Raw genomic sequence first — 23607 nt, forward strand, 5'->3', positions numbered from 1 at the left:
CGCCTCTCCCCGCGTTGTCAGGTCTCTTGAAGCAGCTCCCGGACCCACCAAGGACACGGCCATTCAACCGAGCTGCTTGAAAGCAGCTTTTGTTTTACCTGTATTATTAAAGGTGTTCTCTTCTTTTCAATGGATGACAGCTGAACACAAAGTTGTCACTTGCAGCAGACTCCTTTGCGTAAAGGACCGAGTCGGAATCATGCATTGCGCAGAATCTCTGCTGACTTACGATTCACTCACAGGACAGAGGCGCATCTCCACCTCCACGATGCCAGTCGCGCTCTGAATGCCACTGCATGGTTTTGCGCACGGGGTTACCAAACTTGCGCAAGAAGCCCGATTCTTCTCAAGTATTGACTCGCCTATCGCAAGGTGATTGGCACTATGTCAGTCTTACGGAGGAAATTTGGCGAGGACTACCAGGTGGTAAACACCAACCGGGACATGACTTTTTCCGCACCGGCGAAGAAAAAGAGGCAGCGGTTTGTGGAGAAGAACGGCCGCTGCAATGTCCAGCACGGTAACCTTGGCGGGGAGACCAGCCGATACATCTCCGATCTCTTCACCACGCTGGTGGATCTCAAGTGGCGCTGGAACCTACTCATCTTCATCCTCACGTACACGGTCGCATGGCTGGTCATGGCTTCGATGTGGTGGGTGATCGCTTTCATCCGCGGCGACCTGAGCCACGGCGGCCACGACCCGTCCTACACCCCGTGCGTCGCCAACGTGTACAACTTTCCCTCCGCGTTCCTGTTTTTCATCGAGACGGAGGCGACCATCGGCTACGGCTACCGCTACATCACGGAGAAGTGTCCCGAGGGCATCATCCTCTTCCTCTTCCAGTCGCTGCTGGGCTCCATCGTGGACGCCTTTCTCATCGGCTGCATGTTCATCAAGATGTCGCAGCCGAATAAGCGCGCGGAGACGCTGATGTTCAGCCAGGACGCGGTCATTTCGCAGCGGGACGGCAAGTTGTGCCTCATGTTCCGAGTGGGGAACCTGCGGAACAGCCACATGGTGTCTGCGCAGATCAGGTGCAAACTCATCAAGGTACGTTAACGCAAACGCGGTGCGCATTCAAAATCCAAAATCACTAATCTAGGCACACTTTGGCCACAATGAGCGTTTTGACTCTCGGAATGTGGATCCAGGTGGAGACTTCAATTGACAGTCACTTCATTTGTTTTGAAATTGCTCATTGTGTTTTATGAGTGCTCTTCAAGTCATGCGTTGCATTTCCATTCATCTCCAGAATTGAATGCTTTCCCTGAGGGTCTCTGTGATTTGCTGGACCTATGGTTTTACACGAGGCTCCAACATAAAATGTAGTCTCTTTTAATGAGTTCCGTTACATCTGCCCCCCTGCAGCAGTAGCTGGATTAGTGTTTCTGCTGAGTGTGTTGCAGGGTCCTCATCCAACTGTACACAGATGATGAACTGGCCCCCAGGGGACAGTATGTGGGAAACTACTAAAAGATCTATTGAACCGATTCCTTAACCGAGTGGACGCTTGCCGAAAGACATAATGCCACAAATGGAAAGCACTAAGAGCGGACGGTGATCTACCTCTAGACATGTCGGTGGGTTTCTGAGCTTCAGGAAGCCTCAGGATGAAAGCAGATGAGGCAGCTGCTGCGATAAGAGGGAAACATTTTGTGTCAACTTCACATCTAAAAGAGACTGAAGCTGCACTGTCAGATCACACCTGGTCGTTTATTCACCAAATGTGTTTCTGAAGGCCCAACAACATGTTTTTGTCCTCTGCAGATTTCGTGGCAGATAGCCGGACATCACTTATTATCTACCACGTCTAAGTCTCGTATAATTAAATCAGAAGCTGATCTTTTTGAGTTTTTTATGTGCCAGCAACACATTTTCCCACTGCAGCAGGAAGGTCTGGAACATGGAAACTACTTCTCTCCAAACGGGTCTCTGAAGGATGGCAGTGCTTCGTTGTGACCGGGAGAGTTACTGGTGCTTTTGTCGTCTCTCCGGAGCAGCGAGATGATCTAGTGACAGTTCACTCTCTGAACCTGGAGGGAGAACCACCAGAAAGCTCCCAGTATGTTAGTATTAACACGGCTATACGTTTTGCTTTTTGTTGTTCTCAGATTTCATCCAGGCATATTTTAAATGCGTCGCGTTCAGCATTTATCATCTGATTAGTGGAACAGGCTCCATTTTAACACATCGAAAGCCACGACTCAATGACTTATTATCATTAATATTTCAGCTTCACAAGTTTTATTATCTTTCATTATGATTTACTTTTTAATTAAAAGCCTATAAAGGCAAAACTATTGTGTGTTAATTAACAATCAAACTGATGATATGGCACACATGCCATATCATCAGGGTTTCTTCCTCTACAGAGGCTATAAGTTACATAGAGAGAGATTAATATAATATAATATAATAATATAATACTCATGGTGATTTAAACAGGATGAAAGCAGCAGCACATTCATCCATGGGGCATGCTGTCATGTTTGACCTTGGTCAAAATTGTCTCTTTGCCAATATTACATTAATCGCCATAGTAAAATGTACCTATTTTAGCACATGGAGCCCCAACACATTTGTTATTAAAGAAGAATTGCTGAGAAGCGGACACGAGAAGCTGAACAAGCTGCTATAGCACTGTTGCAGAGTAGATGCATAACCAGTACTTAATCTTAATCTTGCTTTTACCTCCAAAGTCTTTTTTAAGAAGTAAATGAACCTGCTTGAGAATATTATAATCGCTGGAAAGGGGAACTTTTATAATTTGAAGGGTTCTCACCCATCTGTTTTTCAGGCCTTGGCTCTCTTTCAAAGATCAGTTAGATTTGTGTCATGAACCTGATCTGTAAGTGATAATCTTAAAAAGAAAATCACCTTTAAGCAGTTATGCATGTGTTGGTGGAAGGTCAGACATCCAGGACTTTGCTAAGTATCTACGAAAAAGCATCACACCAAATTGTGCTTCCCAATCTCACTTTTTCACAGTTCAGCTTCATACGTTTCATGGATATGGGAACACTATTATAAATATACTTTATTTAAAGATAATCCCTATTTCTTTGGATTCTAGATGGAATGTGTTGTTAGGAAGCCAGGATAGACTTGCTGCTGAATAGATGCTGTCTTTGTAAGTATATACTTAAAGACCCAGCGATCTCTTCGAGCTCACAAAGCTACAGCTGTGTGGTGCCAGGCTACAGTGGGCTATTGCAGAGTAGATGGACTATACATCACCCCGTAGAACTATACGCCGTAGGCACAATGCCGTGGCTTGTGTTCGGGTAATGTACGGCTCAAGGTCAGAGTCAGACGGGTCGTCCACAAAGCCGACTGGAGACAAGAGACAGGCTGCAGTGAACCTCATGACGGAGCTGTGTAAACGCACTCTGACATGGCAACCGCCATCTATCTTCCAGGAAAGGCTTGGGTTGTAAATTCTTATGGGACCTGGATACCTGGATATGAAGTTCGGTCCCATTATTGATCAGCACTCACGTTATTTCATTGCAACATCGTTTTTAAGCGGGACTGCGTCGAACTTCTTCTCGTTTGTTAAAACAGAAAACCTTACAATAGACGGTGTGGACCGAACCAGATCCTCACATAAAGTGAGAACATTACAGTGAAGCATATTTTGGTGCAGTATTCTAACTCCTTTCAACTTTATTTTGTTCACACTGTTTCATAATGAACTATAACGGGCACTCGGTAGAGCGCATACCTTCGCCGCAGGCACTTTTTTGGGACCTTTTCATGACCTTGACCTTGACCTTTGACCCGATCGATCCCAAAATCTAATCAAATGGTCCCCGGATAATAACCAATCATCCCACCAAATTTCATGCGATTCGGTTTAATACTTTTTGAGTTATGCGAATAACACACAAACATACACACATACAAATAAAGAAATAAATACACAGCGATCAAAACATAACCTTCCGCAGAATGCGAAGGTAATGACGAATTGCTAATAGAGGACTGTTTTCTAAAGACTCACATTGCAGTGTCAGCCTTGATGTTGCCGAATTTGATGAAATGTTTTGTAGGAACCAAAGCATCCCCACTCTGCCTACGCAGTCTACCAGCATCCATATGGTGCTGCTGGTGCCTCGGCTATGTTTTCGAATATGATGTCTGGGCTGGTTTGCCGACATGAATTAGACCAAAAAATCTTCACACGATATCCTTGATGTTACTTAATATGGAAACGCGGGAGTCTCCTGGATGATGTAAAACAACAACACTGTGAAGATGCCAGTCACAGGAGCACATCGGAGCGGGAGCAACATCAAACATAGTGACAGTTGATGAATTAATCCAACATGGAGCCAGAAGACAGACGTAAAGTGTATGGTCAGTTTTCTCTTTTGGGCTCAAAGCTTCAACTTATTTAGAGAAGCAGATCTTTTCTAACAGTTGTTCATCTTTTGTAAGATTGGGAAAAAGGACTTCAACCTCCTAATATAACTTCTTTCACTTTGCAACTCTATAAAATGAGTTGTCCACAAGGGATTGGGAGTTTATGATCATATACACTTTTTGGGGTGAAAGATCTTTCTAGTAATTAATACAGACGAGGAGATGTCTTGTGAAAAAAAATTAAAGGCACTTATTCACAAAATGTTTAAAAATTGTATGCACCAACCCTCAAAAGAACAGGTACCTCCCAGCCTGTTGTGTTTTATTGCAGTTTGACAAACGTCCCGGAGTTAGAGCGATACACTTCAATATGTGACTTGCATAAAAAATGTAATTATCGGCGGAAAAATTATTCTTTGGAAGGATTTCTCTCCATCAATAATGCATATCAACTTAAAAAGATAACTGTCCTTGAGAATAAATTAATTATTATGCGGCTTTCATTAATAAATCAATAGAATGCAGTGGTGCACTGACCCCTGCAGCACTGGCAAATATGATTTTAAAATAAAAGAACATGTGGTATGCCAGCAGGGCATGGAGGAAACATACTTGTTCCAATTGGAGAAAAAAATAAATGATGAAACCAAAAAGGTGGTGCTCGTCAATGTCAAAAGATGCTTGTCTCAGTAGTTTGGTCCGCAGCAGGAGAGAAGGGAAACGGGCTATAGTTGTAGCGAATAGACATCCATGGATGCCGGCATTTATCCAGACAGGCGGGCAGACATGTCAGCATGACTCGCCTCCTCCGGCACAAAGAGAGTAGAGGAGGAAGACTGTTGAACTCGCTTTAATGGTGTTGTCGAGAGATGGGGATCGGCAGCTCAGATGTGAAATCAGCTCAAAAGTTCCAGCTGGACGGACACGGACCGGACATACCGGCACAAAAAAACTGGCTGCATTGTTAAAGACACGGGGACGTGCGCCATGCGGACACACTTCTGTCAACATCACTGTTTGTGATGTTGACAGTTAGAAAGAAGACATTTAAAAAAAAATGCTTTATTGATAATGCACAGTGTGATATACGGGGATCAAATAACAAGTATTTTCATTTTGTGTGTGTATGTTTCAGATTACAATTGTAAAGAGGAAAAATAAATAATTAAAAATAACAAAGGCAAGACAGAATAACAAATTGTTATAATAATGAGTAATGAAACACCCACCCACAGACCCACCTTACAGACCTACCCACAGACCTACACACAGACCCACCCAGCCACCCACAGACCCACCCACGGACCCACCCCACCCATAGCCTTCATATTCTTTCACAGTTTGCATAGTAAACTATTTTAAAACTAAAGTTAAGTATTTAGGTTTAGTTACAGTTAGTCAGACAGATAAGGACAGTTTATTTGTTTGTTTGTGTGTTTCTTTGCATCGCTCTCACACACACACAAACACACAGCCCCCCCCCCCCCCCCCCTAATTCTCAGATGGCTTGGTAAATTAAGCACTCCCTCTTTATAAGGACATCTTCCAAAGGCCATTAATCCCCTCCTTGTTGCACTGATTCTCCTTCCTTGGCCGAGGTACAAACTTGTGTTGCGTCGGAGCCTTGAAGGGTATGTGAACAATTGCAGCTTCAATTTAACGACTAGAATTGTCTTAAAAAATGACTTCCCAGGAAATTGGTTTCCAAAACTCGTTAACTTGTATTAGCATTGCGGACAAATGGGACACCTGCCTGCAGTCTCTCAATGACAATTAACATGTTTGAATGATTGATGGAAATAAATAAATAAATAGACAGGCTTTTAAAAATGATTTCATGTGTTCCTCCCACTCATAGGAAACGGAGGAAGCTTTTACCGAAAGTGGAGATCAATAGCAATATGGAAATATATATTACACCTTTATTAAACTGTCACATTTGCCTATCTAAGAGATGCTGCAGGGGGATGGGCTAGGAAGGTAATTTACTGCACCCAAAGTTCAATTGTATGATAATATCAAAAGGTAAATCTACAACTTAAAGGAACATGCATTTGCAAATATATTCATAAAACGGATATTTCATATAGAAAATACTGATTTGAAGGTGAATTTAACAGTTTACATCTTTGGGAAATATGCTTATTTACTAAAGTTAGTTGAGAAAACTCTTGGTAAGAAAGAAAAGGGTTGTGTCATTATCAAGCTTTGGCCAGCCAGGACAGGTAATGAGTGGATGTTTTTGTTGCAGGTGTTATCCTGATGGGAATGCATCTGAAGCTGTGAGATGGGTCAAATTTCCCTCTGTGGTTAGACATAGTTCCACATGAAATAGGATTTTAGGATTGGAGTTAATTTAAGAGCACAAAAAAAAGGCAGAAAAAGCCACCAAACTAGAAATCGTCGTAATTGCTCAATTCAATTCAATTCAGTTTATTTGTATAGCCCAATTTCACAAATTACAAATTTGTCTCGGAGTGCTTTACAATCTGTACACATAGACATCCCTGCCCCAAAACCTCACATCGGACCAAGGCTCTCGACGAAGGCGGTCGCACTTTTCTCCCCCTCTCCTCCCCATGACCTTCCCCTCCCTGCTTGGCTTCTCTCGTCATGTCTTGTCTGTCTCTATACTTGAGAGACTCTCTCCGCATCGCCCTTCGAACTAAGAATCATGGACGTAATCACCTGGTCCTTAAACGCACTGACACCATCTTCTCGACGAAGCTCGGGTTCGGGGAACCTGCCTGTCCTGCTGGGACGAATGTTGCTGGATACACGATGGAGGCGCGAAGTGGCGGTAAGCGGGTCTTGTGCCTAGCACCACTCTCCGTGGAGGACGTGAAGACATCTACATATTCGGAACTTTGATTACAGGATTTCTGCTGTTTGATTTGGCGCTGCCCTGGCTTATCGGAAAATTAAGGAAACGGTGACAGCCGTTAAAAGCCCCTAAGGCTGCCCGACATGATTGACGTTGGGCAGAGTTGTTGGCACTCAGACTTTGGCATTAAACCGTCAGAATGACAACATCGTGGAGAAGCTGACGGCTCTGCAAATGAAATTGGATCGATTTGAAATCCTATTGGCAAACGGGAGGAAATTGGAGGAATAGTGGGTGCGAAAAAACTGAATTGCAGCTACTGGAAGACCAAACAATCCCAATCTTATCTGCTTTCGCTCGCTCTACCAGGACGGGCCCAAGGCCGTGACTGGAACAACAACTCCCGAAGATCACTGAAGCGAGACTCTCATTCCTTCCCCTATCCACAGACACCTGTGGTTGTCTTTCTCCCAGGACCTTTCAAGGCTATCTCCATGGCAACGACCATCTTATGGACTGAGAACTTTGTCTGTTGTGGCCTGGGGAGGACGACATACCAGAACACGACACACGAACTTTCAATAATACTGATTGCATTCACTACCCTCCCCATCCCACGCCTCGCCTGCTTTTTACCCCCAGTGTGACCGGACGGGGCTGTGCGGGCGCTGCTGAGTTGGCGCCGGACCGGCTGGCTGCTTGTCGGTGCTGGTTACCTTCTGCCCCCAATGGATGGGCTTAGATCACCCATTTGTTGGATTACCTCCCCTCCCCCCTTCCTACTCGTTGCAAGTTATGTCTAAATGTATGTGCTTATGTGCTAAGGTGTTTTTTTCCTGCTCCCACACTGTACCCCTCTCTCGGGGCATAGTCGGGGGGTTGGTGTTTTTTCTCGTCTTCTTCCCTCATGTTATGCTGTAATCTTTCATCCACCCTTTCTTGTAATTTCGATGCTTTTGTACCTGTACTCTGGCAAACGACAAATAAATATATCAATCAATCAATCAATCAATCAATCATCAAAAAACCAGGAAAAACTCCCAAATAACCCTTCAGGGGGAAAAAAAGGAAAGAAACCTGGAGGAGAGCAACAGAGGAGGATCCCTCTCCTAGGATGGACAGATGCAATAGATGTAATGTGTACAGAAGGACAGATTTAGAGTTAAAATACATTCAATGAATATGACAGAGTGTATGAATAGTTCATAGTAGGCATATTCCACGATGGAGACCTCCACGATCCATCAGGCAGATGGCGGTGGGGAGGAGGAGTGGGCGGAGTCTCAACAGGACAGTGGCGTAGTCATGAGCAGGAATTTGACGACCCAGACGATCCATCAGGCAGATAGATATCTATGCCGTCTCATAGGGTCCGATGACCCCATGAGACGAAAGTCAAAAGGACTTCCGGGAGAAAGCAGAGTTAGTAACGTGTGATTGAGAGATGAAAATTCATCCTTAAGGAGAGAAAAAGAGGAGATAGGTACTCAGTGCATCCTAAAACGTCCCCGGCAGCTATTTCCATAGCATGATATCAAGGGCTGGACCAGGCAAACCTGATTCAGCCCTAACTATAAGCTCTGTCAAAGAGGAAGGTCTTAAGTCTACTCTAAACGAGGTGACTGTGTCTGCCTCCGGACTGAAATTGAAGCTGGTTCCATAAAAGAGGAGCTTGATAACCAAAGGCTCTGGCCCATTCTACTTTTTAAGACTCTAGGAACTACAAGTAGTCCCGCATTTAGTGAGCGAGCTCTAGTGGGGCATATGGCGACAAGCTCCTTAAGATATGATGGAGCATCACCAATCAAGGCTTTGTAGGTTAAGAGAAGAATTTTAAAAGTGATTCTTGATTTTACTGGGAGCCAGTGCAGAGCAGCTAGTGCAGTGAGTGATGTGTTCTCTTTTCTTAGTTTTAGTGAGAATATCGAGCTGCAGCATTCTGGATCAACTGGAGAGACCTAAGAGATTTATTAGAGGCAGCCACTTATCTGGCTTCAGTGACCTGGAAGTGAACAGGACCTGGAGGAAGGCAGATTGCAGCCGATAACCTCTCGGCCGAGCGGATGATGCTCTGCAGCCTGCGCTTGTCTTTGGCTGTGGCTGCAGGGTGCCAGACGGTGATGGAGGAGCAGATGATGGACTCAACGATGGCCGTGTAGAACTGTACCATCATCTTCCCTGGCAGGTTGAATTTCCTCAGCTGCCTCAGGAAGAACATCCTCTGCTGGGCCTTCTTGGAGATGGAGCCGATGTTCAGCTCCCACTTGAGGTCCTGGGTGATGATGGAGCCCAGGAAGCGGACGGACTCCACAGCGTCGACGGGGGAGTCACACAGGATGAGAGGGGCGGGTGGGGCTGCATTCCTCCTGAAATCCACAACCATCTCCACTGTCTTCAGAGCGTTGAGCTCCAGGTTGTTCTGGCTGCACCAGGTCACCAGGTGGTCAGTCTCCCACCTGTAGGCGGTCTCGTCCCCGCCAGAGATGAGTCCAATGAGGGTGGTGTCATCCGCGAACTTTAGGAGCTTGACGGACTGGTGACTGGAGGTGCAGCTGTTGGTGTACAGGGAGAACAGCAGAGGAGAGAACACAGCCTTGGGGGAACCCGTGCTGGTGGTCCGGGAGCCTGAGACGTGTTTCCAGCCTCACGTGCTGCTTCCTGTCGGTCAGGAAGTCTGTGATCCACCTGCAGGTGGAGTCGGGCACGTGCAGCTGGGAGAGCTTGTCCTGCAGCAGGGACGGATGATGGAATTGAAGGCAGAGCTGAAGTCCACAAACAGGAACCTGGCGTGGGTTCCTCGGGAGTCCAGATGCTGGAGGATGTAGTGAAGGGCCATGTTGACTGCATCGTCTGCAGACCTGTTGGCTCTGTAGGCGAACTGCAGGGGTCCAGGAGTGGGTCGGTGATGGTCTTGAGGTGTGACAGGACCAAGCGTTCAAAGGACTTCATGACCACAGAGGTCAGGGCGACGGGCCTGTAGTCATTGAGTCCTGTGATCTTGGGTTTTTGGGACGGGATGATGGTGGAGGCCTTGAAGCAGGCTGGAACGTGGCATGTCTCCATGGGGGTGTTGAAGATGTCGGCGAACACCGGAGACAGCTGGTCAGCACAGTGCTTCAGGGTGGAGGGGGAGACGGAGTCCGGGCCCGCTGCTTTGCGGGGGTTCTGCTTTTTAAACAGCCTGTTGACGGCTCTCTCCAGGATGACGAGGGGCGTCGCTGAGTTGATGGAGGGTGCTCCAGAGGTGTGAGCCCCTGATGGGCTGGGGGAGGGTGGGCTGATGGTCTGTGGCTTGTTGGTGGGGCTGTGGGGGATTGTCTCAGGACTGCTGAGATGGTCAGTGGGCCCACAAGACTAACCAATTCTTCCAGGACCCAAATTGATTTAATATTTAGTAATAGGCCTGATAGAGTTCTAAAAACTCTCAACATGGTAACTGGACTTTCTGACCACAATCTAACTCTGGTAGTCAGGAAACTAACCAGCAAGCGGTTTAGGCCTTTGGTCAGGGAGGATGAATCCTTTAGAATCCCCAAAAGAAATCTAGATATCTTTCATCATACTCTTCAACTTATTGATTGGGATGATCTACTGTTGGGAATAGACATCGAGGAAGACAGTAAAACATTCTCAGATAAATTAGAGAACACTATGAAGGATTTCAGTTGCAAATTTAGGCACAAACATATCAAACACTCTGTTCCTTGGATGAATGATGATATCTTAAAAATAATGAAAGAACGGGATTCTGCCTTAAAAACTGCAATTAAAAATAAATCGAGCCATGACAGACAACATTTTGCTATGCTAAGGAACAGAGTGGTAATGAAATTAAGAAAGGCTAAGGCAGATTTCTTCCTGACTGTAATAGAAAAGCGAGAGGTAAAACTAAAATGGTCTGGGATCAGTTACACAAGCTAATGGGACATCCCAACAAAGTAAGGAAGCTGCAAGAACTTAACATTAATGGTAAACTGTCAAATAATCCAGTTGAAATAGCAAAGCTTTCAATCACTATTTCATTGATTCCGTTGCCACCATTGCTAATTCTTTCACTCCTGAGATTAGACCTGTCTGTACAGTAAATACATTGGAGCCAACTTTCATCATAAGAAATGTCACTCATTCAGACGTCACAAGAATAATCAGTTCTCTTAAACCATCCAAAACTAAAGATACATTTGGTATGGATGCCGTTATGCTCAAAACTCTTACCAAACGCTAATAAATCCCATCAGCAATATCATCAACCTCTCAATCTCTCAAAACATGTTTCCCAGTGTTTGGAAGTCGGCTGCTGTTATTCCAGTATTCAAAGAAGGAGATCGCCTTTCTACCTCTAATTACAGACCAATCAGTATCCTGCCTACAATATCAAAGGTTGCAGAAAAGTTGGTAGCTGAGCAAATGATCTGCCATTTGAAAAACAGTCCCTTTGCCCTTCATCCAATGCAATTCGGCTTTAGAGCCAATTATTCCACTGAGACGGCCACCTGTTTCTTCACTGAAAAAAATCAAAATTCTACTGGACAAAGGGGGTGTTGTTGGAGTTGTGTATCTTGATCTCAAGAAGGCATTTGACACTGTAAATCATAGTATTCTTTTGTCTAAATTGCACAGTTACAACTTCTCCTCAGGTACACTTAAATGGATGGAATCATATTTGCTAAATAGGTCACAGTCTGTCCAAATTCAAAAACATCAATCCGCTGCCCTCCGCTTGTCCACAGGTGTCCCACAAGGATCTGTCCTGGGCCCATTATTATTTTCCTTATATATTAATGATCTGCCATCAATTTGTCCTCATTCCAACATTCAAATGTATGCTGATGACACTGTCATTTATTTGCATGCCAGCAATTTGGGAGATGTAGCAAAAGAACTCACTACATCCATGGCTAATGTGACTACTTGGTTAACGCAATGTTGTTTACAACTCAATATATCCAAAACTGTGTGTATGTTTTTTACCAAAAGAAACTCTGATAGTGTAGAACCGGATGTTTTTGTATCTGGGGAGAGGCTAAAGGTTGTATCTCAATACAAGTACCTGGGAGTACTTTTTGATTCAAATCTGTCTTTCAAATCACAGGTGAAAAAAGTTTGTAATCGGGTAAAATACAATCTATCCAATTTCCGATTCTCGCGCAACTACATGTCAACAGAGGCAGCTAAAACATTCATGCATTCAATGGTTATTTCCCACATGACCTACTGTTTAACAACCTGGTCACATGCTAGTGCCACTACGCTCAAACCATTACAGTCATTATACAAGCGGACGCTCAAAACTCTTGATAAAAAATGTTCTGTCACATCATTGTCCTATACTAAAAAAATACAACTTGCTTAGTTGGGATAACTTGATTAAATATGTGCACGTCTGTCTGATGTACAAAATCATACATGGATTGACCTCTCCTCCTCTCAAACAATTTGTCACCACACGAACTGGATATCGGCTCACAAGAGGAGCAGCGAGAGGGGATTGTATCGTCCCTCTCAGGAAAAGTGCTTTCAGTCGCGCTGCTTTCTCAGGACAAGCAGCAGTTGACTGGAACTACATTCCAGGATCTATCAGAGAGCTACAATCATTCAACTCTTTTAAAGCAGAAACAAAGAAATGGTACATTACTACCCAGCTCTGTCAGCACTAGACTGTAACGGCTCCTCCCTCCTCCATCTGCCCAGGTTGGACTTTCATTTTTTCTGTCTGTCAGTTGTTGTCTGTCTGTTGTCCGGTCTCTGTATGTCTTGACTTGCTGGTCGGCCGTTTACTCCACCTGCGTGTCTTCTCTTGTCGTTCACCTGTTTGCAGTTATATGTCACATTTAGTCTGTAAGCTTTTACATTGTATCTCTGACATTATGTTTTTATTCTGTCCATTTTAACATTGTACTCCCTTATTTTATTTGCTTTATCTGTAGATTATATTTGTAATCTTATGTTTTTAGGTTTGTTCTTAACATCAGCAACATTGGGACTACAGATGAAAAATAGCCTCTTGGCTAACTCTGGCACATTTACTGCAAAGTTTTTATTAATGTGCACTGTCCCTTATTAAATAAACCATTATTTAAAAAAATCAAATAAAGGACTCTTTTAGCCGGTAGATTAAAACATGGAATTATGAAGAAGCCTTGAACTTCTCAATGAGCTTATAAAAACACTTTTCCTGTCAATTGCAAACCTCTTACGGCAGTTGATACATACGGGGTCAATGATTTACAAAGGAAAATATGTTTGTTTCTCCCAGCGGACCACAGATAAAATCCCTGCTCCAACCCCACGATCCAATTCCACTATCAAGATTAGTTTAAATTCTTTAAATTCAGATGGTTCTCCTGCCGCCTCGTGATAACGTGAATACAGAGTAGCCTCCCTGGCCCAATGAGTAAAGAACCCCTCGGTCCACAGATGGCAAACACACTGTCGATTTGTATTCATGGGGATGTGGAGGAAAGAAGGGTGTCACATATAATAACTAGAATGGGCACTCGGTAGAGCGCATACCTTCGCATATCACAAGATTGGGCATTGAATTATGAACATTTTGGCATTAGTTGAATGCCAATTGGATATAAATTGACCGCGCTATGGTAAAAAGAAGATGTTGACCTTTTCATGACCTTGACCTTTGACCCGATCGATCCCAAAATCTAATCAAATGGTCTCCGGATAATAACCAATCATCCCACCAAATTTCATGCAATTCAATAAGATTTGGACCTTTTTCATGACCTTGACCTTTGACCCGATCGATCCCAAAATCTAATCAAATGGTCCCCGGATAATAACCAATCATCCCACCAAATGTCATGCGATTCAAGAAGATGTTGACCTTCTCATGACCTTGACCTTGAACTTTGACCCGATCAATCCCAAAATCTAATCAAATGGTCCCCGGATAGTAACCAATCATCCCACCAAATTTCATGCGATTCGGTTTAATAGTTTTTTACTTAAGCGAATAACACGCATACAAATAAATAAATAAATAAATACACGGCGATCAAAACATAACCTTCCGCATTTTCAAGGCGAAGGTAATAATACATTTTATTTGGAGGCACCCAAGGTCACCTTACAATAAGATAAAATAATACAGGCTAGAAGATAAAAGCATGAAAGCTAGAAACAACATGAAAACAGAAAATTTAAGTGCACAGGGTCCAGTTTGAACAGGTGAGTTTTGAGTTGAGATTTGAATGACGTGATGGAGTCTGATTGTCTTATGTGTGGAGGGAGGGAGTTCACAAGAAGAAGTCCGTGCCCACCGATCCCCGGCTTGGTGAGGGAATACGTCCCTCCTCATGCTGCAACAGTGATGGCTGCGCCCCGAAGAAGCAGACTTATGTCGCAAGTCAGCTGAAGCTAAATAAAAATGGAACTCCAAAAGCCAGAGGCAGATTTCTTTTAACCCTTGTGTTGTCAATTCGTCAATTTGACCAGTTAATCATGTTTAACTCTGTTTACCTTTTATTTTCTAACACCTTTACCCTTGGAGGGACAATATGACCCCATATTAAAATCTCAGAAAAAATAGTATTACTAGTGTTTGCCAAGTTTTAGTGTGAGGTACTTGATGTTTGTTTGTTGACTCCCGAAACAAGAACACCGACATTAATATTTGAATCATCAAAAAGGCAGAAGGTTAAACAGACGCCTGGGGAAATAATTTGAAATGTGGAGAAGAAAAGCTGTAAAAAACCATAAAACCTGCCTATTCTTTAACCCTTTATACCACGAGCAGTTTCGGGGCGTAATTTGTCACATCGGTCCCTCCGCGGCCTTGATTTTCACTGCAATATATAAGTCCTGCACCTCTATGGAAACAGCACAACCGTGGCTATACGTACAGACAATAATGTCTATTGCGCAGTACTACACAGTTACAATGCCATGAATCATAAAGAAGGAAAAAACGCAAGTTGAATTTCTTTGATCATTCTTTTTACAACAATTGGAAAACAACACGTTTTGTCTGTGGTGTGACAAACTCGGAACATATTATTTACTGTAGTTTTCCCCAGAAATTTATAACTAAATACAAAAGAATGGCAAACGTGAATGTCAACGCAGGGGTTTTGCGTTACATCGTTGAAATATACTCATTTGCCTTCTGCCTGAGAGTCAGATGAAAGAATCAAAACTATGGCCTTTTATTTAGCAACCATGTATGAGAGTAAATTCAGACTCAGATCAAGTCACTGGGAATACAAGATGAAGAAAGAAAAAAAAGATTACTAAATTTCTTACATTTAGCAACCATTTTTACATCATTTTTTATTATTAAATAATAAAATGCTCCGAATTTATAGGTAATTAATAAAAATTCAGTGGTTGTTAAATTTCAGGTATTTAGTTGCTAATAAAAGTATGATTGTAACATCTTCTCTTCCATAACCCTGTGCTGTGGTTCCGATGTGGAGGAGAAATTGAAGGACGATCTTTAACGATCCTCATTAATATGAATGTAAATGTTATATATGTCCTGACCGTTTGTGTTCCCAGTCCCGGCAGACCCCAGAGGGCGAGTTCCTGCCCCTGGACCAGTGTGAGCTGGACGTGGGTTTCGGGACCGGGGCGGACCAGCTCTTCCTGGTGTCTCCTCTAACCATCTGCCACGAGATCAACACCAAGAGCCCCTTCTTTGACCTGTCGCAGCGCTCACTGGTGAACGAGCAGTTCGAGATTGTTGTCATTCTGGAGGGCATCGTGGAAACCACTGGTTAGAGCAAATTAGGATTTTTATATTTATATTTCGAATAATTTTGAATACACTTCCTTTCCCCAAATCATTTATTTCATCACCACTAAGCATGTGGCATAGAGCATGTCTCAATAATATCTAATAAAATATTAAATTTCATATCCTTTAATTATTCAATAGCACAAGCTCTTTTCTTTCTCAGTCCTATTTCTTTTTTCATTCAGCTTTCTGTCTTTTCCTGTCTTCTTTTCCCCATTCTCCACTTTTAATTTCTGTTCATTTGTATTTTTTCCCCACAATTTCCTTCCAGCGTTTTTTTCTTCTTTTCCTCGTCTGTTTTTCTAAATATTTCTCAGCCGTTATGTCTGTGTTCTCCATCGTAGGTATGACATGCCAGGCGAGGACGTCTTACACTGAAGATGAAGTGTTGTGGGCCCACCGCTTCCTCCCCGTCATGTCGCTGGAGGAGGGCTTCTTCAGAGTCGACTACTCCCAGTTCCACAACACCTTTGAGGTCAACACGACTCCCTTCAGCGCCAAAGAGCAGGAGGAGAAGTCCTCGTTGACGTCCCCCAACTCTCTCTCTGTTGCAGCCACCCCCTCCTCCCCTCAGTCGGGTAACGGTGGCCGCGGAGGCCGCAGGGAAAGACTCCTGTCGGCCGACTATGCCGACCACGCAGAGGACCAAGCCTTCAGGTTGCCCAGCAAACTCCAGCGCATGAGCTCCACCAAGGAGGAGCTCCACTGGAGGGGATTCAAGACGGGGTCGGCCTTGCCCGGGGGGAATGCCTCCAGCACAGGAGACCTTCCGCTTAGTATTCAGAGGCTGAGGTCAAGCTCCATCCCAGTGGTGAGGCAAGGACAGCTGGATGAGCAGGTCCAGCTGCTGTCCTTGGATGCAAATGCCCAGAAGGATGAGCTGGAGAAACACAGACTGCCAGCAGCCATTCGCGCCATCACTGCTCCAAGCAGAGTTCAGATCCCCTTGGTGGGGAGTCGGCCAGAAGACCACCTGCCTGCCAAATTTTGCAGAATGAATGCTGACCGCTGACTTCTGAAAATTGAATCAGGCTTCAAGGGTATTGCGTAGACATAAAGACTTCTGTGATATGAGTTTCATTTTTTTTCCTGCAGATTTTTGCCAGTATTTTACATTTACAAAATGTAAATGGGCTTTGGGCTCTCTACGAAGTTGTCTATTGCCACAAATAGCAGGACGCCGCCAATAAGCCATCCATCCGCTCATACTGTGAGTCATTTTTGATAGATCACCATCGGTGCCCCCCACTAACTTCGAACACTTGTGCCCTTGTGCTTGTTTCTTTCACTTCGGTTCAAAGATTTTATGATCTCAAACAGCTCCAGTTTATTTTTATTTTTTATCAGGCAGCAAAGTGGCAGTCCTGACTTAGACGTACCTGAATTTGCTAAACCCCTTGTCCTATCATAGCTTAGCAACCGTAAGGTCTGGCAGGTCGGTCAAGTGTAGGATTCCTCCACATGCCTCAAGTAGCGTACGTGGGGCTCGAGCACGACTTAAGACCCACGGACAGCATTGCGATGCAAAGTTCGTCCTCAATCATTTTCTATGGAACTCAAGCAAACCGATTCACAAGGTGTTGTGGGCTTCCTGCCGACGCTGGACCGACCATGCGATGCAAAAAAAACTGAGCGTTTGAAAGTTAAACTTTTTCAACTTCGTGTAAACGTTGGCACCGTTCTCTCGGTTTGCTCAGTGGATCCCTCAGCAGTTAACCCTCCTGTTACCTTTGGGGTCATTTTGACCCCATTTAATGTTTAACGTCTCTAAAAAAATTATTGACATCATTTTTTTTGCTTCATATTTCATGACTTTTCCTAATTTATTGGGGACAACTGGGAAAACATAAAATTCACATGATGATATGTTTTCAATGTCCTGTACACAACTTAGAAATGTTTAAATTTGACCCCAGGTGTAAAACATATAAGAAATATCAACTTTATTATTTATTTAAAGGGCTATTTAGGTAGTCAACAAACAGACATAAAGTGACACTTAAACTTGGAAAAAAATATTAATTCTAATAATTTTCTGTAGGTTTTAATTGCTGGGGTCAAATTGACCCCGAGGGTCAAATATGTTCGTACATTTGAAGGTAACAGGAGGGTTAAAGATGACTGGCTCAACTGGTGAGGATGCTGACATTGTACGCAGACCAGTTAGCTTTAGCCTCTGTGTTTTAGCACAACATCCTATTTGTAGCCATCAAGTGTATATTTATGACTGCTTTTATATCATTTTAAAAAGAGGCAGCTCTAAAGATCCGCTGGAGTTTAAAGCCAACTCGTGGAGCTAACTTTAGCCTAATTAGTTAGCTAGCTTAGCAACAGCTGGCAAACTCAATGGTTGCTGAAGAGAACATTTGAAACCTTCCTTGTTTCCCACTGTGAGAAATGATTCAAACTGTTTTGAGTGGTACATCTGCCACCGGTATCATTGTAAACTGCTCATGCGCCATGTGAGCTTGACAGGCGTATCAACAGTCACTAAGTTAGACTGGGCTTAGCTAACGGTCAATCAACCTGAAAAGGGCAAAACATATCATGTATCTATCAACTGTACTTCATATTTGTTTATTTTAACTACGGTACCAGTGTACAATTCTGACTATGTTTTACCTCTGGGTGCAGGATTTGCATCGTCCTATAATATTCATGGGTGACAACATCTAAGACCGATCAATTTTGGACTCTTTCATTGAGAAATGATTTTTAAAAATGTAAAAATAAATATTTGGGAATGCAGGGTTGACATCATTATTGCTAATATAAAGTCAAGATAACACTTCACACTGCATGTGCTGAATATTAAATGATTTGAAATCAGAAATGTGTCTGAGTATGTATTCTCTTTCCATATAGAAACGCTCCTGTTTATGTGACGGAACTCAGCATTTCAACACCAGCCTGCAAAATGCACAAGCTCGTGTGTCACCTGCTGCAAAGTTCATACGTTATTAAAGCAATACATGTGATTACAAGTCTATTTTGAAGCACATTTCAGAAGGTCAAGAGGTCAGGAAGAAAACAGGACAAAATCTCTCGTGGTATTCAAACTGTGGCTGGTAAGTTCACTTGAAATCAAAGCACTAAACCTTTCTATGACTGCAGCTCCAGTTAAACATTTCAGTTTTTCTGTCGCTGAATATTGTTTTGTAATTCTGTAACACATTAACATTGCAAAATGACCTCTGCCAGGCTTAAGATATAATTAACTCAGATAAATGAGGGGGGAAAGAATAAATCACCGACCATTGGTCACAGACATAATACCGTATAATTATAATAATTTAACTGTTGATGAAAATCTATTTAGCTCAGCCCTCTATCATTACATTGAGCTTTAAGATGGGTTAATCTAATTTCCATTTCAATTGTACTTCCTTGGTGGAATGAAGGTCATTACATGTGTAGAATAGGAAAACTAAATTATGTTTTTGAGTCTGGACTATTTTCAAATATCAACCAAACCAACCCCCTAACAATAACTACAAATAAGTACATATTTCGAGTCAAACATCAGAGTGCTTATGTATTTATTTAAATATTTCTTATCCTGTGTATCGATGGGTGCTTCGTCATTATTTGGTCTACCATCCTCTTTTGTGTCATTTGTTTGGGGAAGTAACCAAATTTAAATCAACATGTGGCGCCGTAATGATCCATTCACTCATGTATTAACCCCTGGACTTCATTAATTTGGTGCTTATCTGTCCCAAAACTTCTTTCCGCTGCTCATAAAACACTGAGCCTGGATCATATCGCCTATAATCACATAAACTGTTGACGACTTAACTAAAGCAAATGGGCAAAATTTTTCCGTAACACACTTTCACAATGTATTATGGACCATTGGATCCGTCTGTATTACGCGTTACACATAATGCAACTGATACACGGTCACAAACACACACATGCAAACACTCAAAACTATTAAAAGGCTATCATTCACTCGAGTAAAAACGTGTTGAGCGCAAATAATCAATATTAAAGGAAGTATGTATATATATATATATTTGATAATAATAATAATAATAAATATATATATATATTATTTAAATTTATTTATTACATTTCTTTTATTTAATATATATATTATTTAATTTCTTTATTTAATTTAATTAAATAATTAAATAATAAGTAGTATAATCACCTGAAATAAGTATCGTTAACATATAATATACTGTTTATAAATACAGAGCGGTTCCTCTTCACGGAGCATATGTCCAGATGTTTCCATTTTATAGATTTACTGCAGATTAGGTCATTAGGTAGTACAACAAGCAGCTGTATCCCATTGGATCTGTATTGAATTATCAGAGCAGTATGAAATTAAGTCTATCAGATACAGCTGCAGCCAACGTGATCTGAATAACGGTCGTTGTTCTACCCTGTAAAGACACTTATTCATAAACCTTTCCACCCCAAACCCATGAATGATCTCTGTGACCTTTATTTAGAACTAGAGTCAGACTTCTTCATGTTTAGAAGAGTTTGAGTCAATATCAGCAAGAAGAAATTGACACTTTTATTGATCCCTCTCTGCATTTGACCCATCCGTAGTTATTAAGGAGCAGTGGGCTGCAGTGAACTAACTGGGGGTTCAGTGTCTTGCTCAAGGACACTTCAGCATGCGGCTATGGGGAGAGCGGTGGGTCGAACCGGGTTCCTTGTGGTTCCGGGACGACCACTCTGTGGGCTCTGTATGTCTGCACGTCTATCTGTTTGCATGGGGAATCACAGCGAGGGAGCGCAGTGAGCAGATCACACGTCACACATCCATATTGACCAGATGCTCATGCATAGTCGATGAGAACAGAAAACTGTCGCTTCTCTGAAGCCCGGCGCCGTTAGCGATGTGAGCCGGGTCGACCACGTGATCATCTGGGTTTCGAGGATTTAGCTCTCGGTTTTGACCTCTTGACATGGATACGGTCACTTACAGTCGGATACAGTCACTTAGGAACTGGAGGAGACCAAAAACAGAGCTAAAAGAGAGTACAGATTGGTCTGCTGGTCGCCCGAAATGTGACGACAAATCAATGCCAATGCTGCTTGTGAAAATAGGGAATGGTTTGCGAACAACCGGCACTTCAAATTTATATGTCAGTTTTGGTGTCCGCTGCTAAATCATCGGTTAATGCAGGTTACAATATATATGATCAAATAAGTAACAATCGACGTAGAAGTTTAGGCAAGCGGAAAAATCCCTTCTCGAGTTTTATTTTCTCAGCGTATAGCACTCAACACTTTTTATTAATGAGCTGTCAAAACAGAAATTAGTCATTTATGCATTCATTCTTTCCTTGATTTACTTTGGACTACTGACTAATTGATAAACTAATCATTGCAGCATTAGATCAATCAATATATTATGCAGATCGTTGACATTTTAGCTAATTATCATGCATTTATTGTGAACTGAAGCAACGGTGCAATGAATCAGTCGTCTTAAAAAAAGATACTGTGTGCTTCTTTACCAATCATCCATCCAGCAGGGGAGGGTGTTGTCTCCTCTTTTAAAAGCAGGACACGGTTCCCGGGACGACTGTGATTGAAATCTGCTCGGAGAGAGAGCTCAACACGCCGGCCCTTATCACGAGCCCCGTCACTCCATGACACGGTGACAGCATCTTATCACATGGCCCCTCTCCCCATCCTAATTGGGTTTCCCCACCAAGACATTTTCAAACATTCTGAATTACAATCCTACTGTGGAAGCAAAATCACTCATCACATTGGCAGATATGCACCTCAGGAGGCTTTTTCTTTTCTTTAAAAAATGCTTCTTGCGTCGATTTTAGTCCAGAGTCAGTGAAGCAGACCGAATCATTTACGGTCCGTCTGACTCTACGTGACTGAAAATGTACGAGCGTGTTAATCTCTCTTGTGAAAATGCCTGGTTGTCTAATGAATATTTGATTGATCCTTTAATAAGTGAAAAGCACTGCTCGGGGAAGGCATTCCTGTGATGTGTGATTTCATCTGTCTACTGGATACAAAAGATTAAATATTTTTAGATTAAGTGCAATGCCTCAGAGTTTTGTGGTGCATAGATGAATGAATGAGAGATCAGTTTAGATCTTTTTTTCCTGTGACAAACTTAAGAATATGGTTACTTCTGTCTATTGATTCTTTGCAAAGTTGTAAACTTTTGTTATTCATCATGAATTCATCTAAAATTGCACTTTGTATGTCGCTTTCCAACACAGCTGCCCTGCTGCAAGCCCTCAGGTGAGTGACGAAATCACAAGATTGGGCATTGAATTATGAACATGTTGGCATTAGTTGCATTCCAATTGGATAAAAATTGACCGTGCTATGGTAAAAAGAAGATGTTGACCTTTTCATGATCTTGACCTTTGACCCGATTGATCCCAACATCTAATCAAATGGTCCCCGGAAAATAACCAATCATCCCACCAAATTTAATGCGATTCGGTTTAATACTTTTTGTGTTATGCGATTAACACGCATACAAATAAATAAATAAATAAATACACGGCGATCAAAACATAACCTTCCGCATTTTCAATGCGAAGGTAATAATGTGTGGAATAATTTAGTAATCTTCAAAGAGAGACTCGAGAATGAATATTTGTTCATGGGGCAGAACATTTACATATTTTCAGAAAATTAACACATTTTCTGGGACATGAATATGTCTCGGCTCCCTTTTCTTGATGTCCATCGTTCTCATAACTTTGAAAACAGGATATCGTTGTCTGTTAGTGAATGTTGTATTGACTAAAAACGCAATAACCTTCAGCAATTATAAGATGCACGCAAACATCTGTAAATGAGAAGCATTCAAATACTGTTAATACTACAATAAACACTGCTGGCTGTTTTTCAAACTTCTGACTAACTTCGAGCCCCACTCACATTGATCTGGTTTCAATATTTCCGACTGAATATTGAATGATCAGCATTTCCGAGCTTAGCTCAGGTGCATCCTATCAAATTCAAATGTCTCCAACACAAATAAATCGGATTACCTGAGCACACAAACTGTGTTGTGACAGCTGGTTGAGAGCTGGATGTTTCATGCACACTCAATTTGATACATAATTTAAACTGGTTATAATCCCAGAAGAACTGAGGATGATGAGACGGTGCCTGTGGGGAGGGGACGCATGTTTTGAGCTGCAGTGACTGTTCAGTTTGAAGGGAGGAATGAGTTTAATTAAAACAATTTAAATTCTACAGATCAGTGGTTCCCATGGTCGTGGCAGATGAACCCCTCAATCATTTGAAATTAATTATTTTCAAACAATTCTTTGGCTGCATTCTTACTACTATACTTAATTTGAGGTGGAGCTTTCAACTCCTTTTACCATATTATATTAACTATTTATCTATAGGGTTACTTTTATCCGATTCTTTCTACCTTTATCTAATACTTTTAGCTAATTATTTCAACAGTTTATCTAATACTTTTCGCAACACATTTAATTTGTTTTTATCTATTTGTTTCAACTATTATTAATTTTCTGTTTTAACCATTTATGCGTCAACTTACAACTTCTCTGCTCGTTACCAACTCATTTTTACATCATCTTATTGTCAGGTTCTTGTCACGGGGTGAGGCTCAGGTGCAGAGAAACAAGCTGGACTCAATATGAATAACAAAAGTCGCTCTTTAATGAGGCAAACGTTT

General features: G+C 42.3%; 1 protein-coding gene across 1 annotated transcript; it reads left to right on the forward strand.

Moving 5' to 3' along the window:
* Nucleotides 1–18777, forward strand: LOC130203870 (G protein-activated inward rectifier potassium channel 1-like). Its single transcript, XM_056430309.1, has 3 exons — nt 1–1053; nt 15707–15923; nt 16289–18777. The coding sequence occupies exons 1-3, from the start codon at nt 385–387 to the stop codon at nt 16954–16956; spliced, it is 1554 nt and encodes a 517-aa protein (XP_056286284.1). The 5' UTR covers nt 1–384; the 3' UTR covers nt 16957–18777.
* The last annotated feature ends 4830 nt before the right edge of the window (nt 18778–23607 follow it).

This window comes from Pseudoliparis swirei, chromosome 13 (genome assembly GCF_029220125.1).
Source record: "Pseudoliparis swirei isolate HS2019 ecotype Mariana Trench chromosome 13, NWPU_hadal_v1, whole genome shotgun sequence".
Classification (NCBI taxonomy): Eukaryota; Metazoa; Chordata; class Actinopteri; order Perciformes; family Liparidae; genus Pseudoliparis; species Pseudoliparis swirei.

Excerpts from the sequence above, each read along its gene's own strand:
- LOC130203870 (XM_056430309.1), top strand. The coding sequence starts at position 385 with ATGTCAGTCTTACGGAGGAAATTTGGCGAGGACTACCAGGTGGTAAAC. Across the intron at positions 1,054-15,706 it reads TCAGGTGCAAACTCATCAAG|TCCCGGCAGACCCCAGAGGG; the intron begins GTACGTTAACGC and ends TTGTGTTCCCAG. Across the intron at positions 15,924-16,288 it reads GGGCATCGTGGAAACCACTG|GTATGACATGCCAGGCGAGG; the intron begins GTTAGAGCAAAT and ends TCTCCATCGTAG.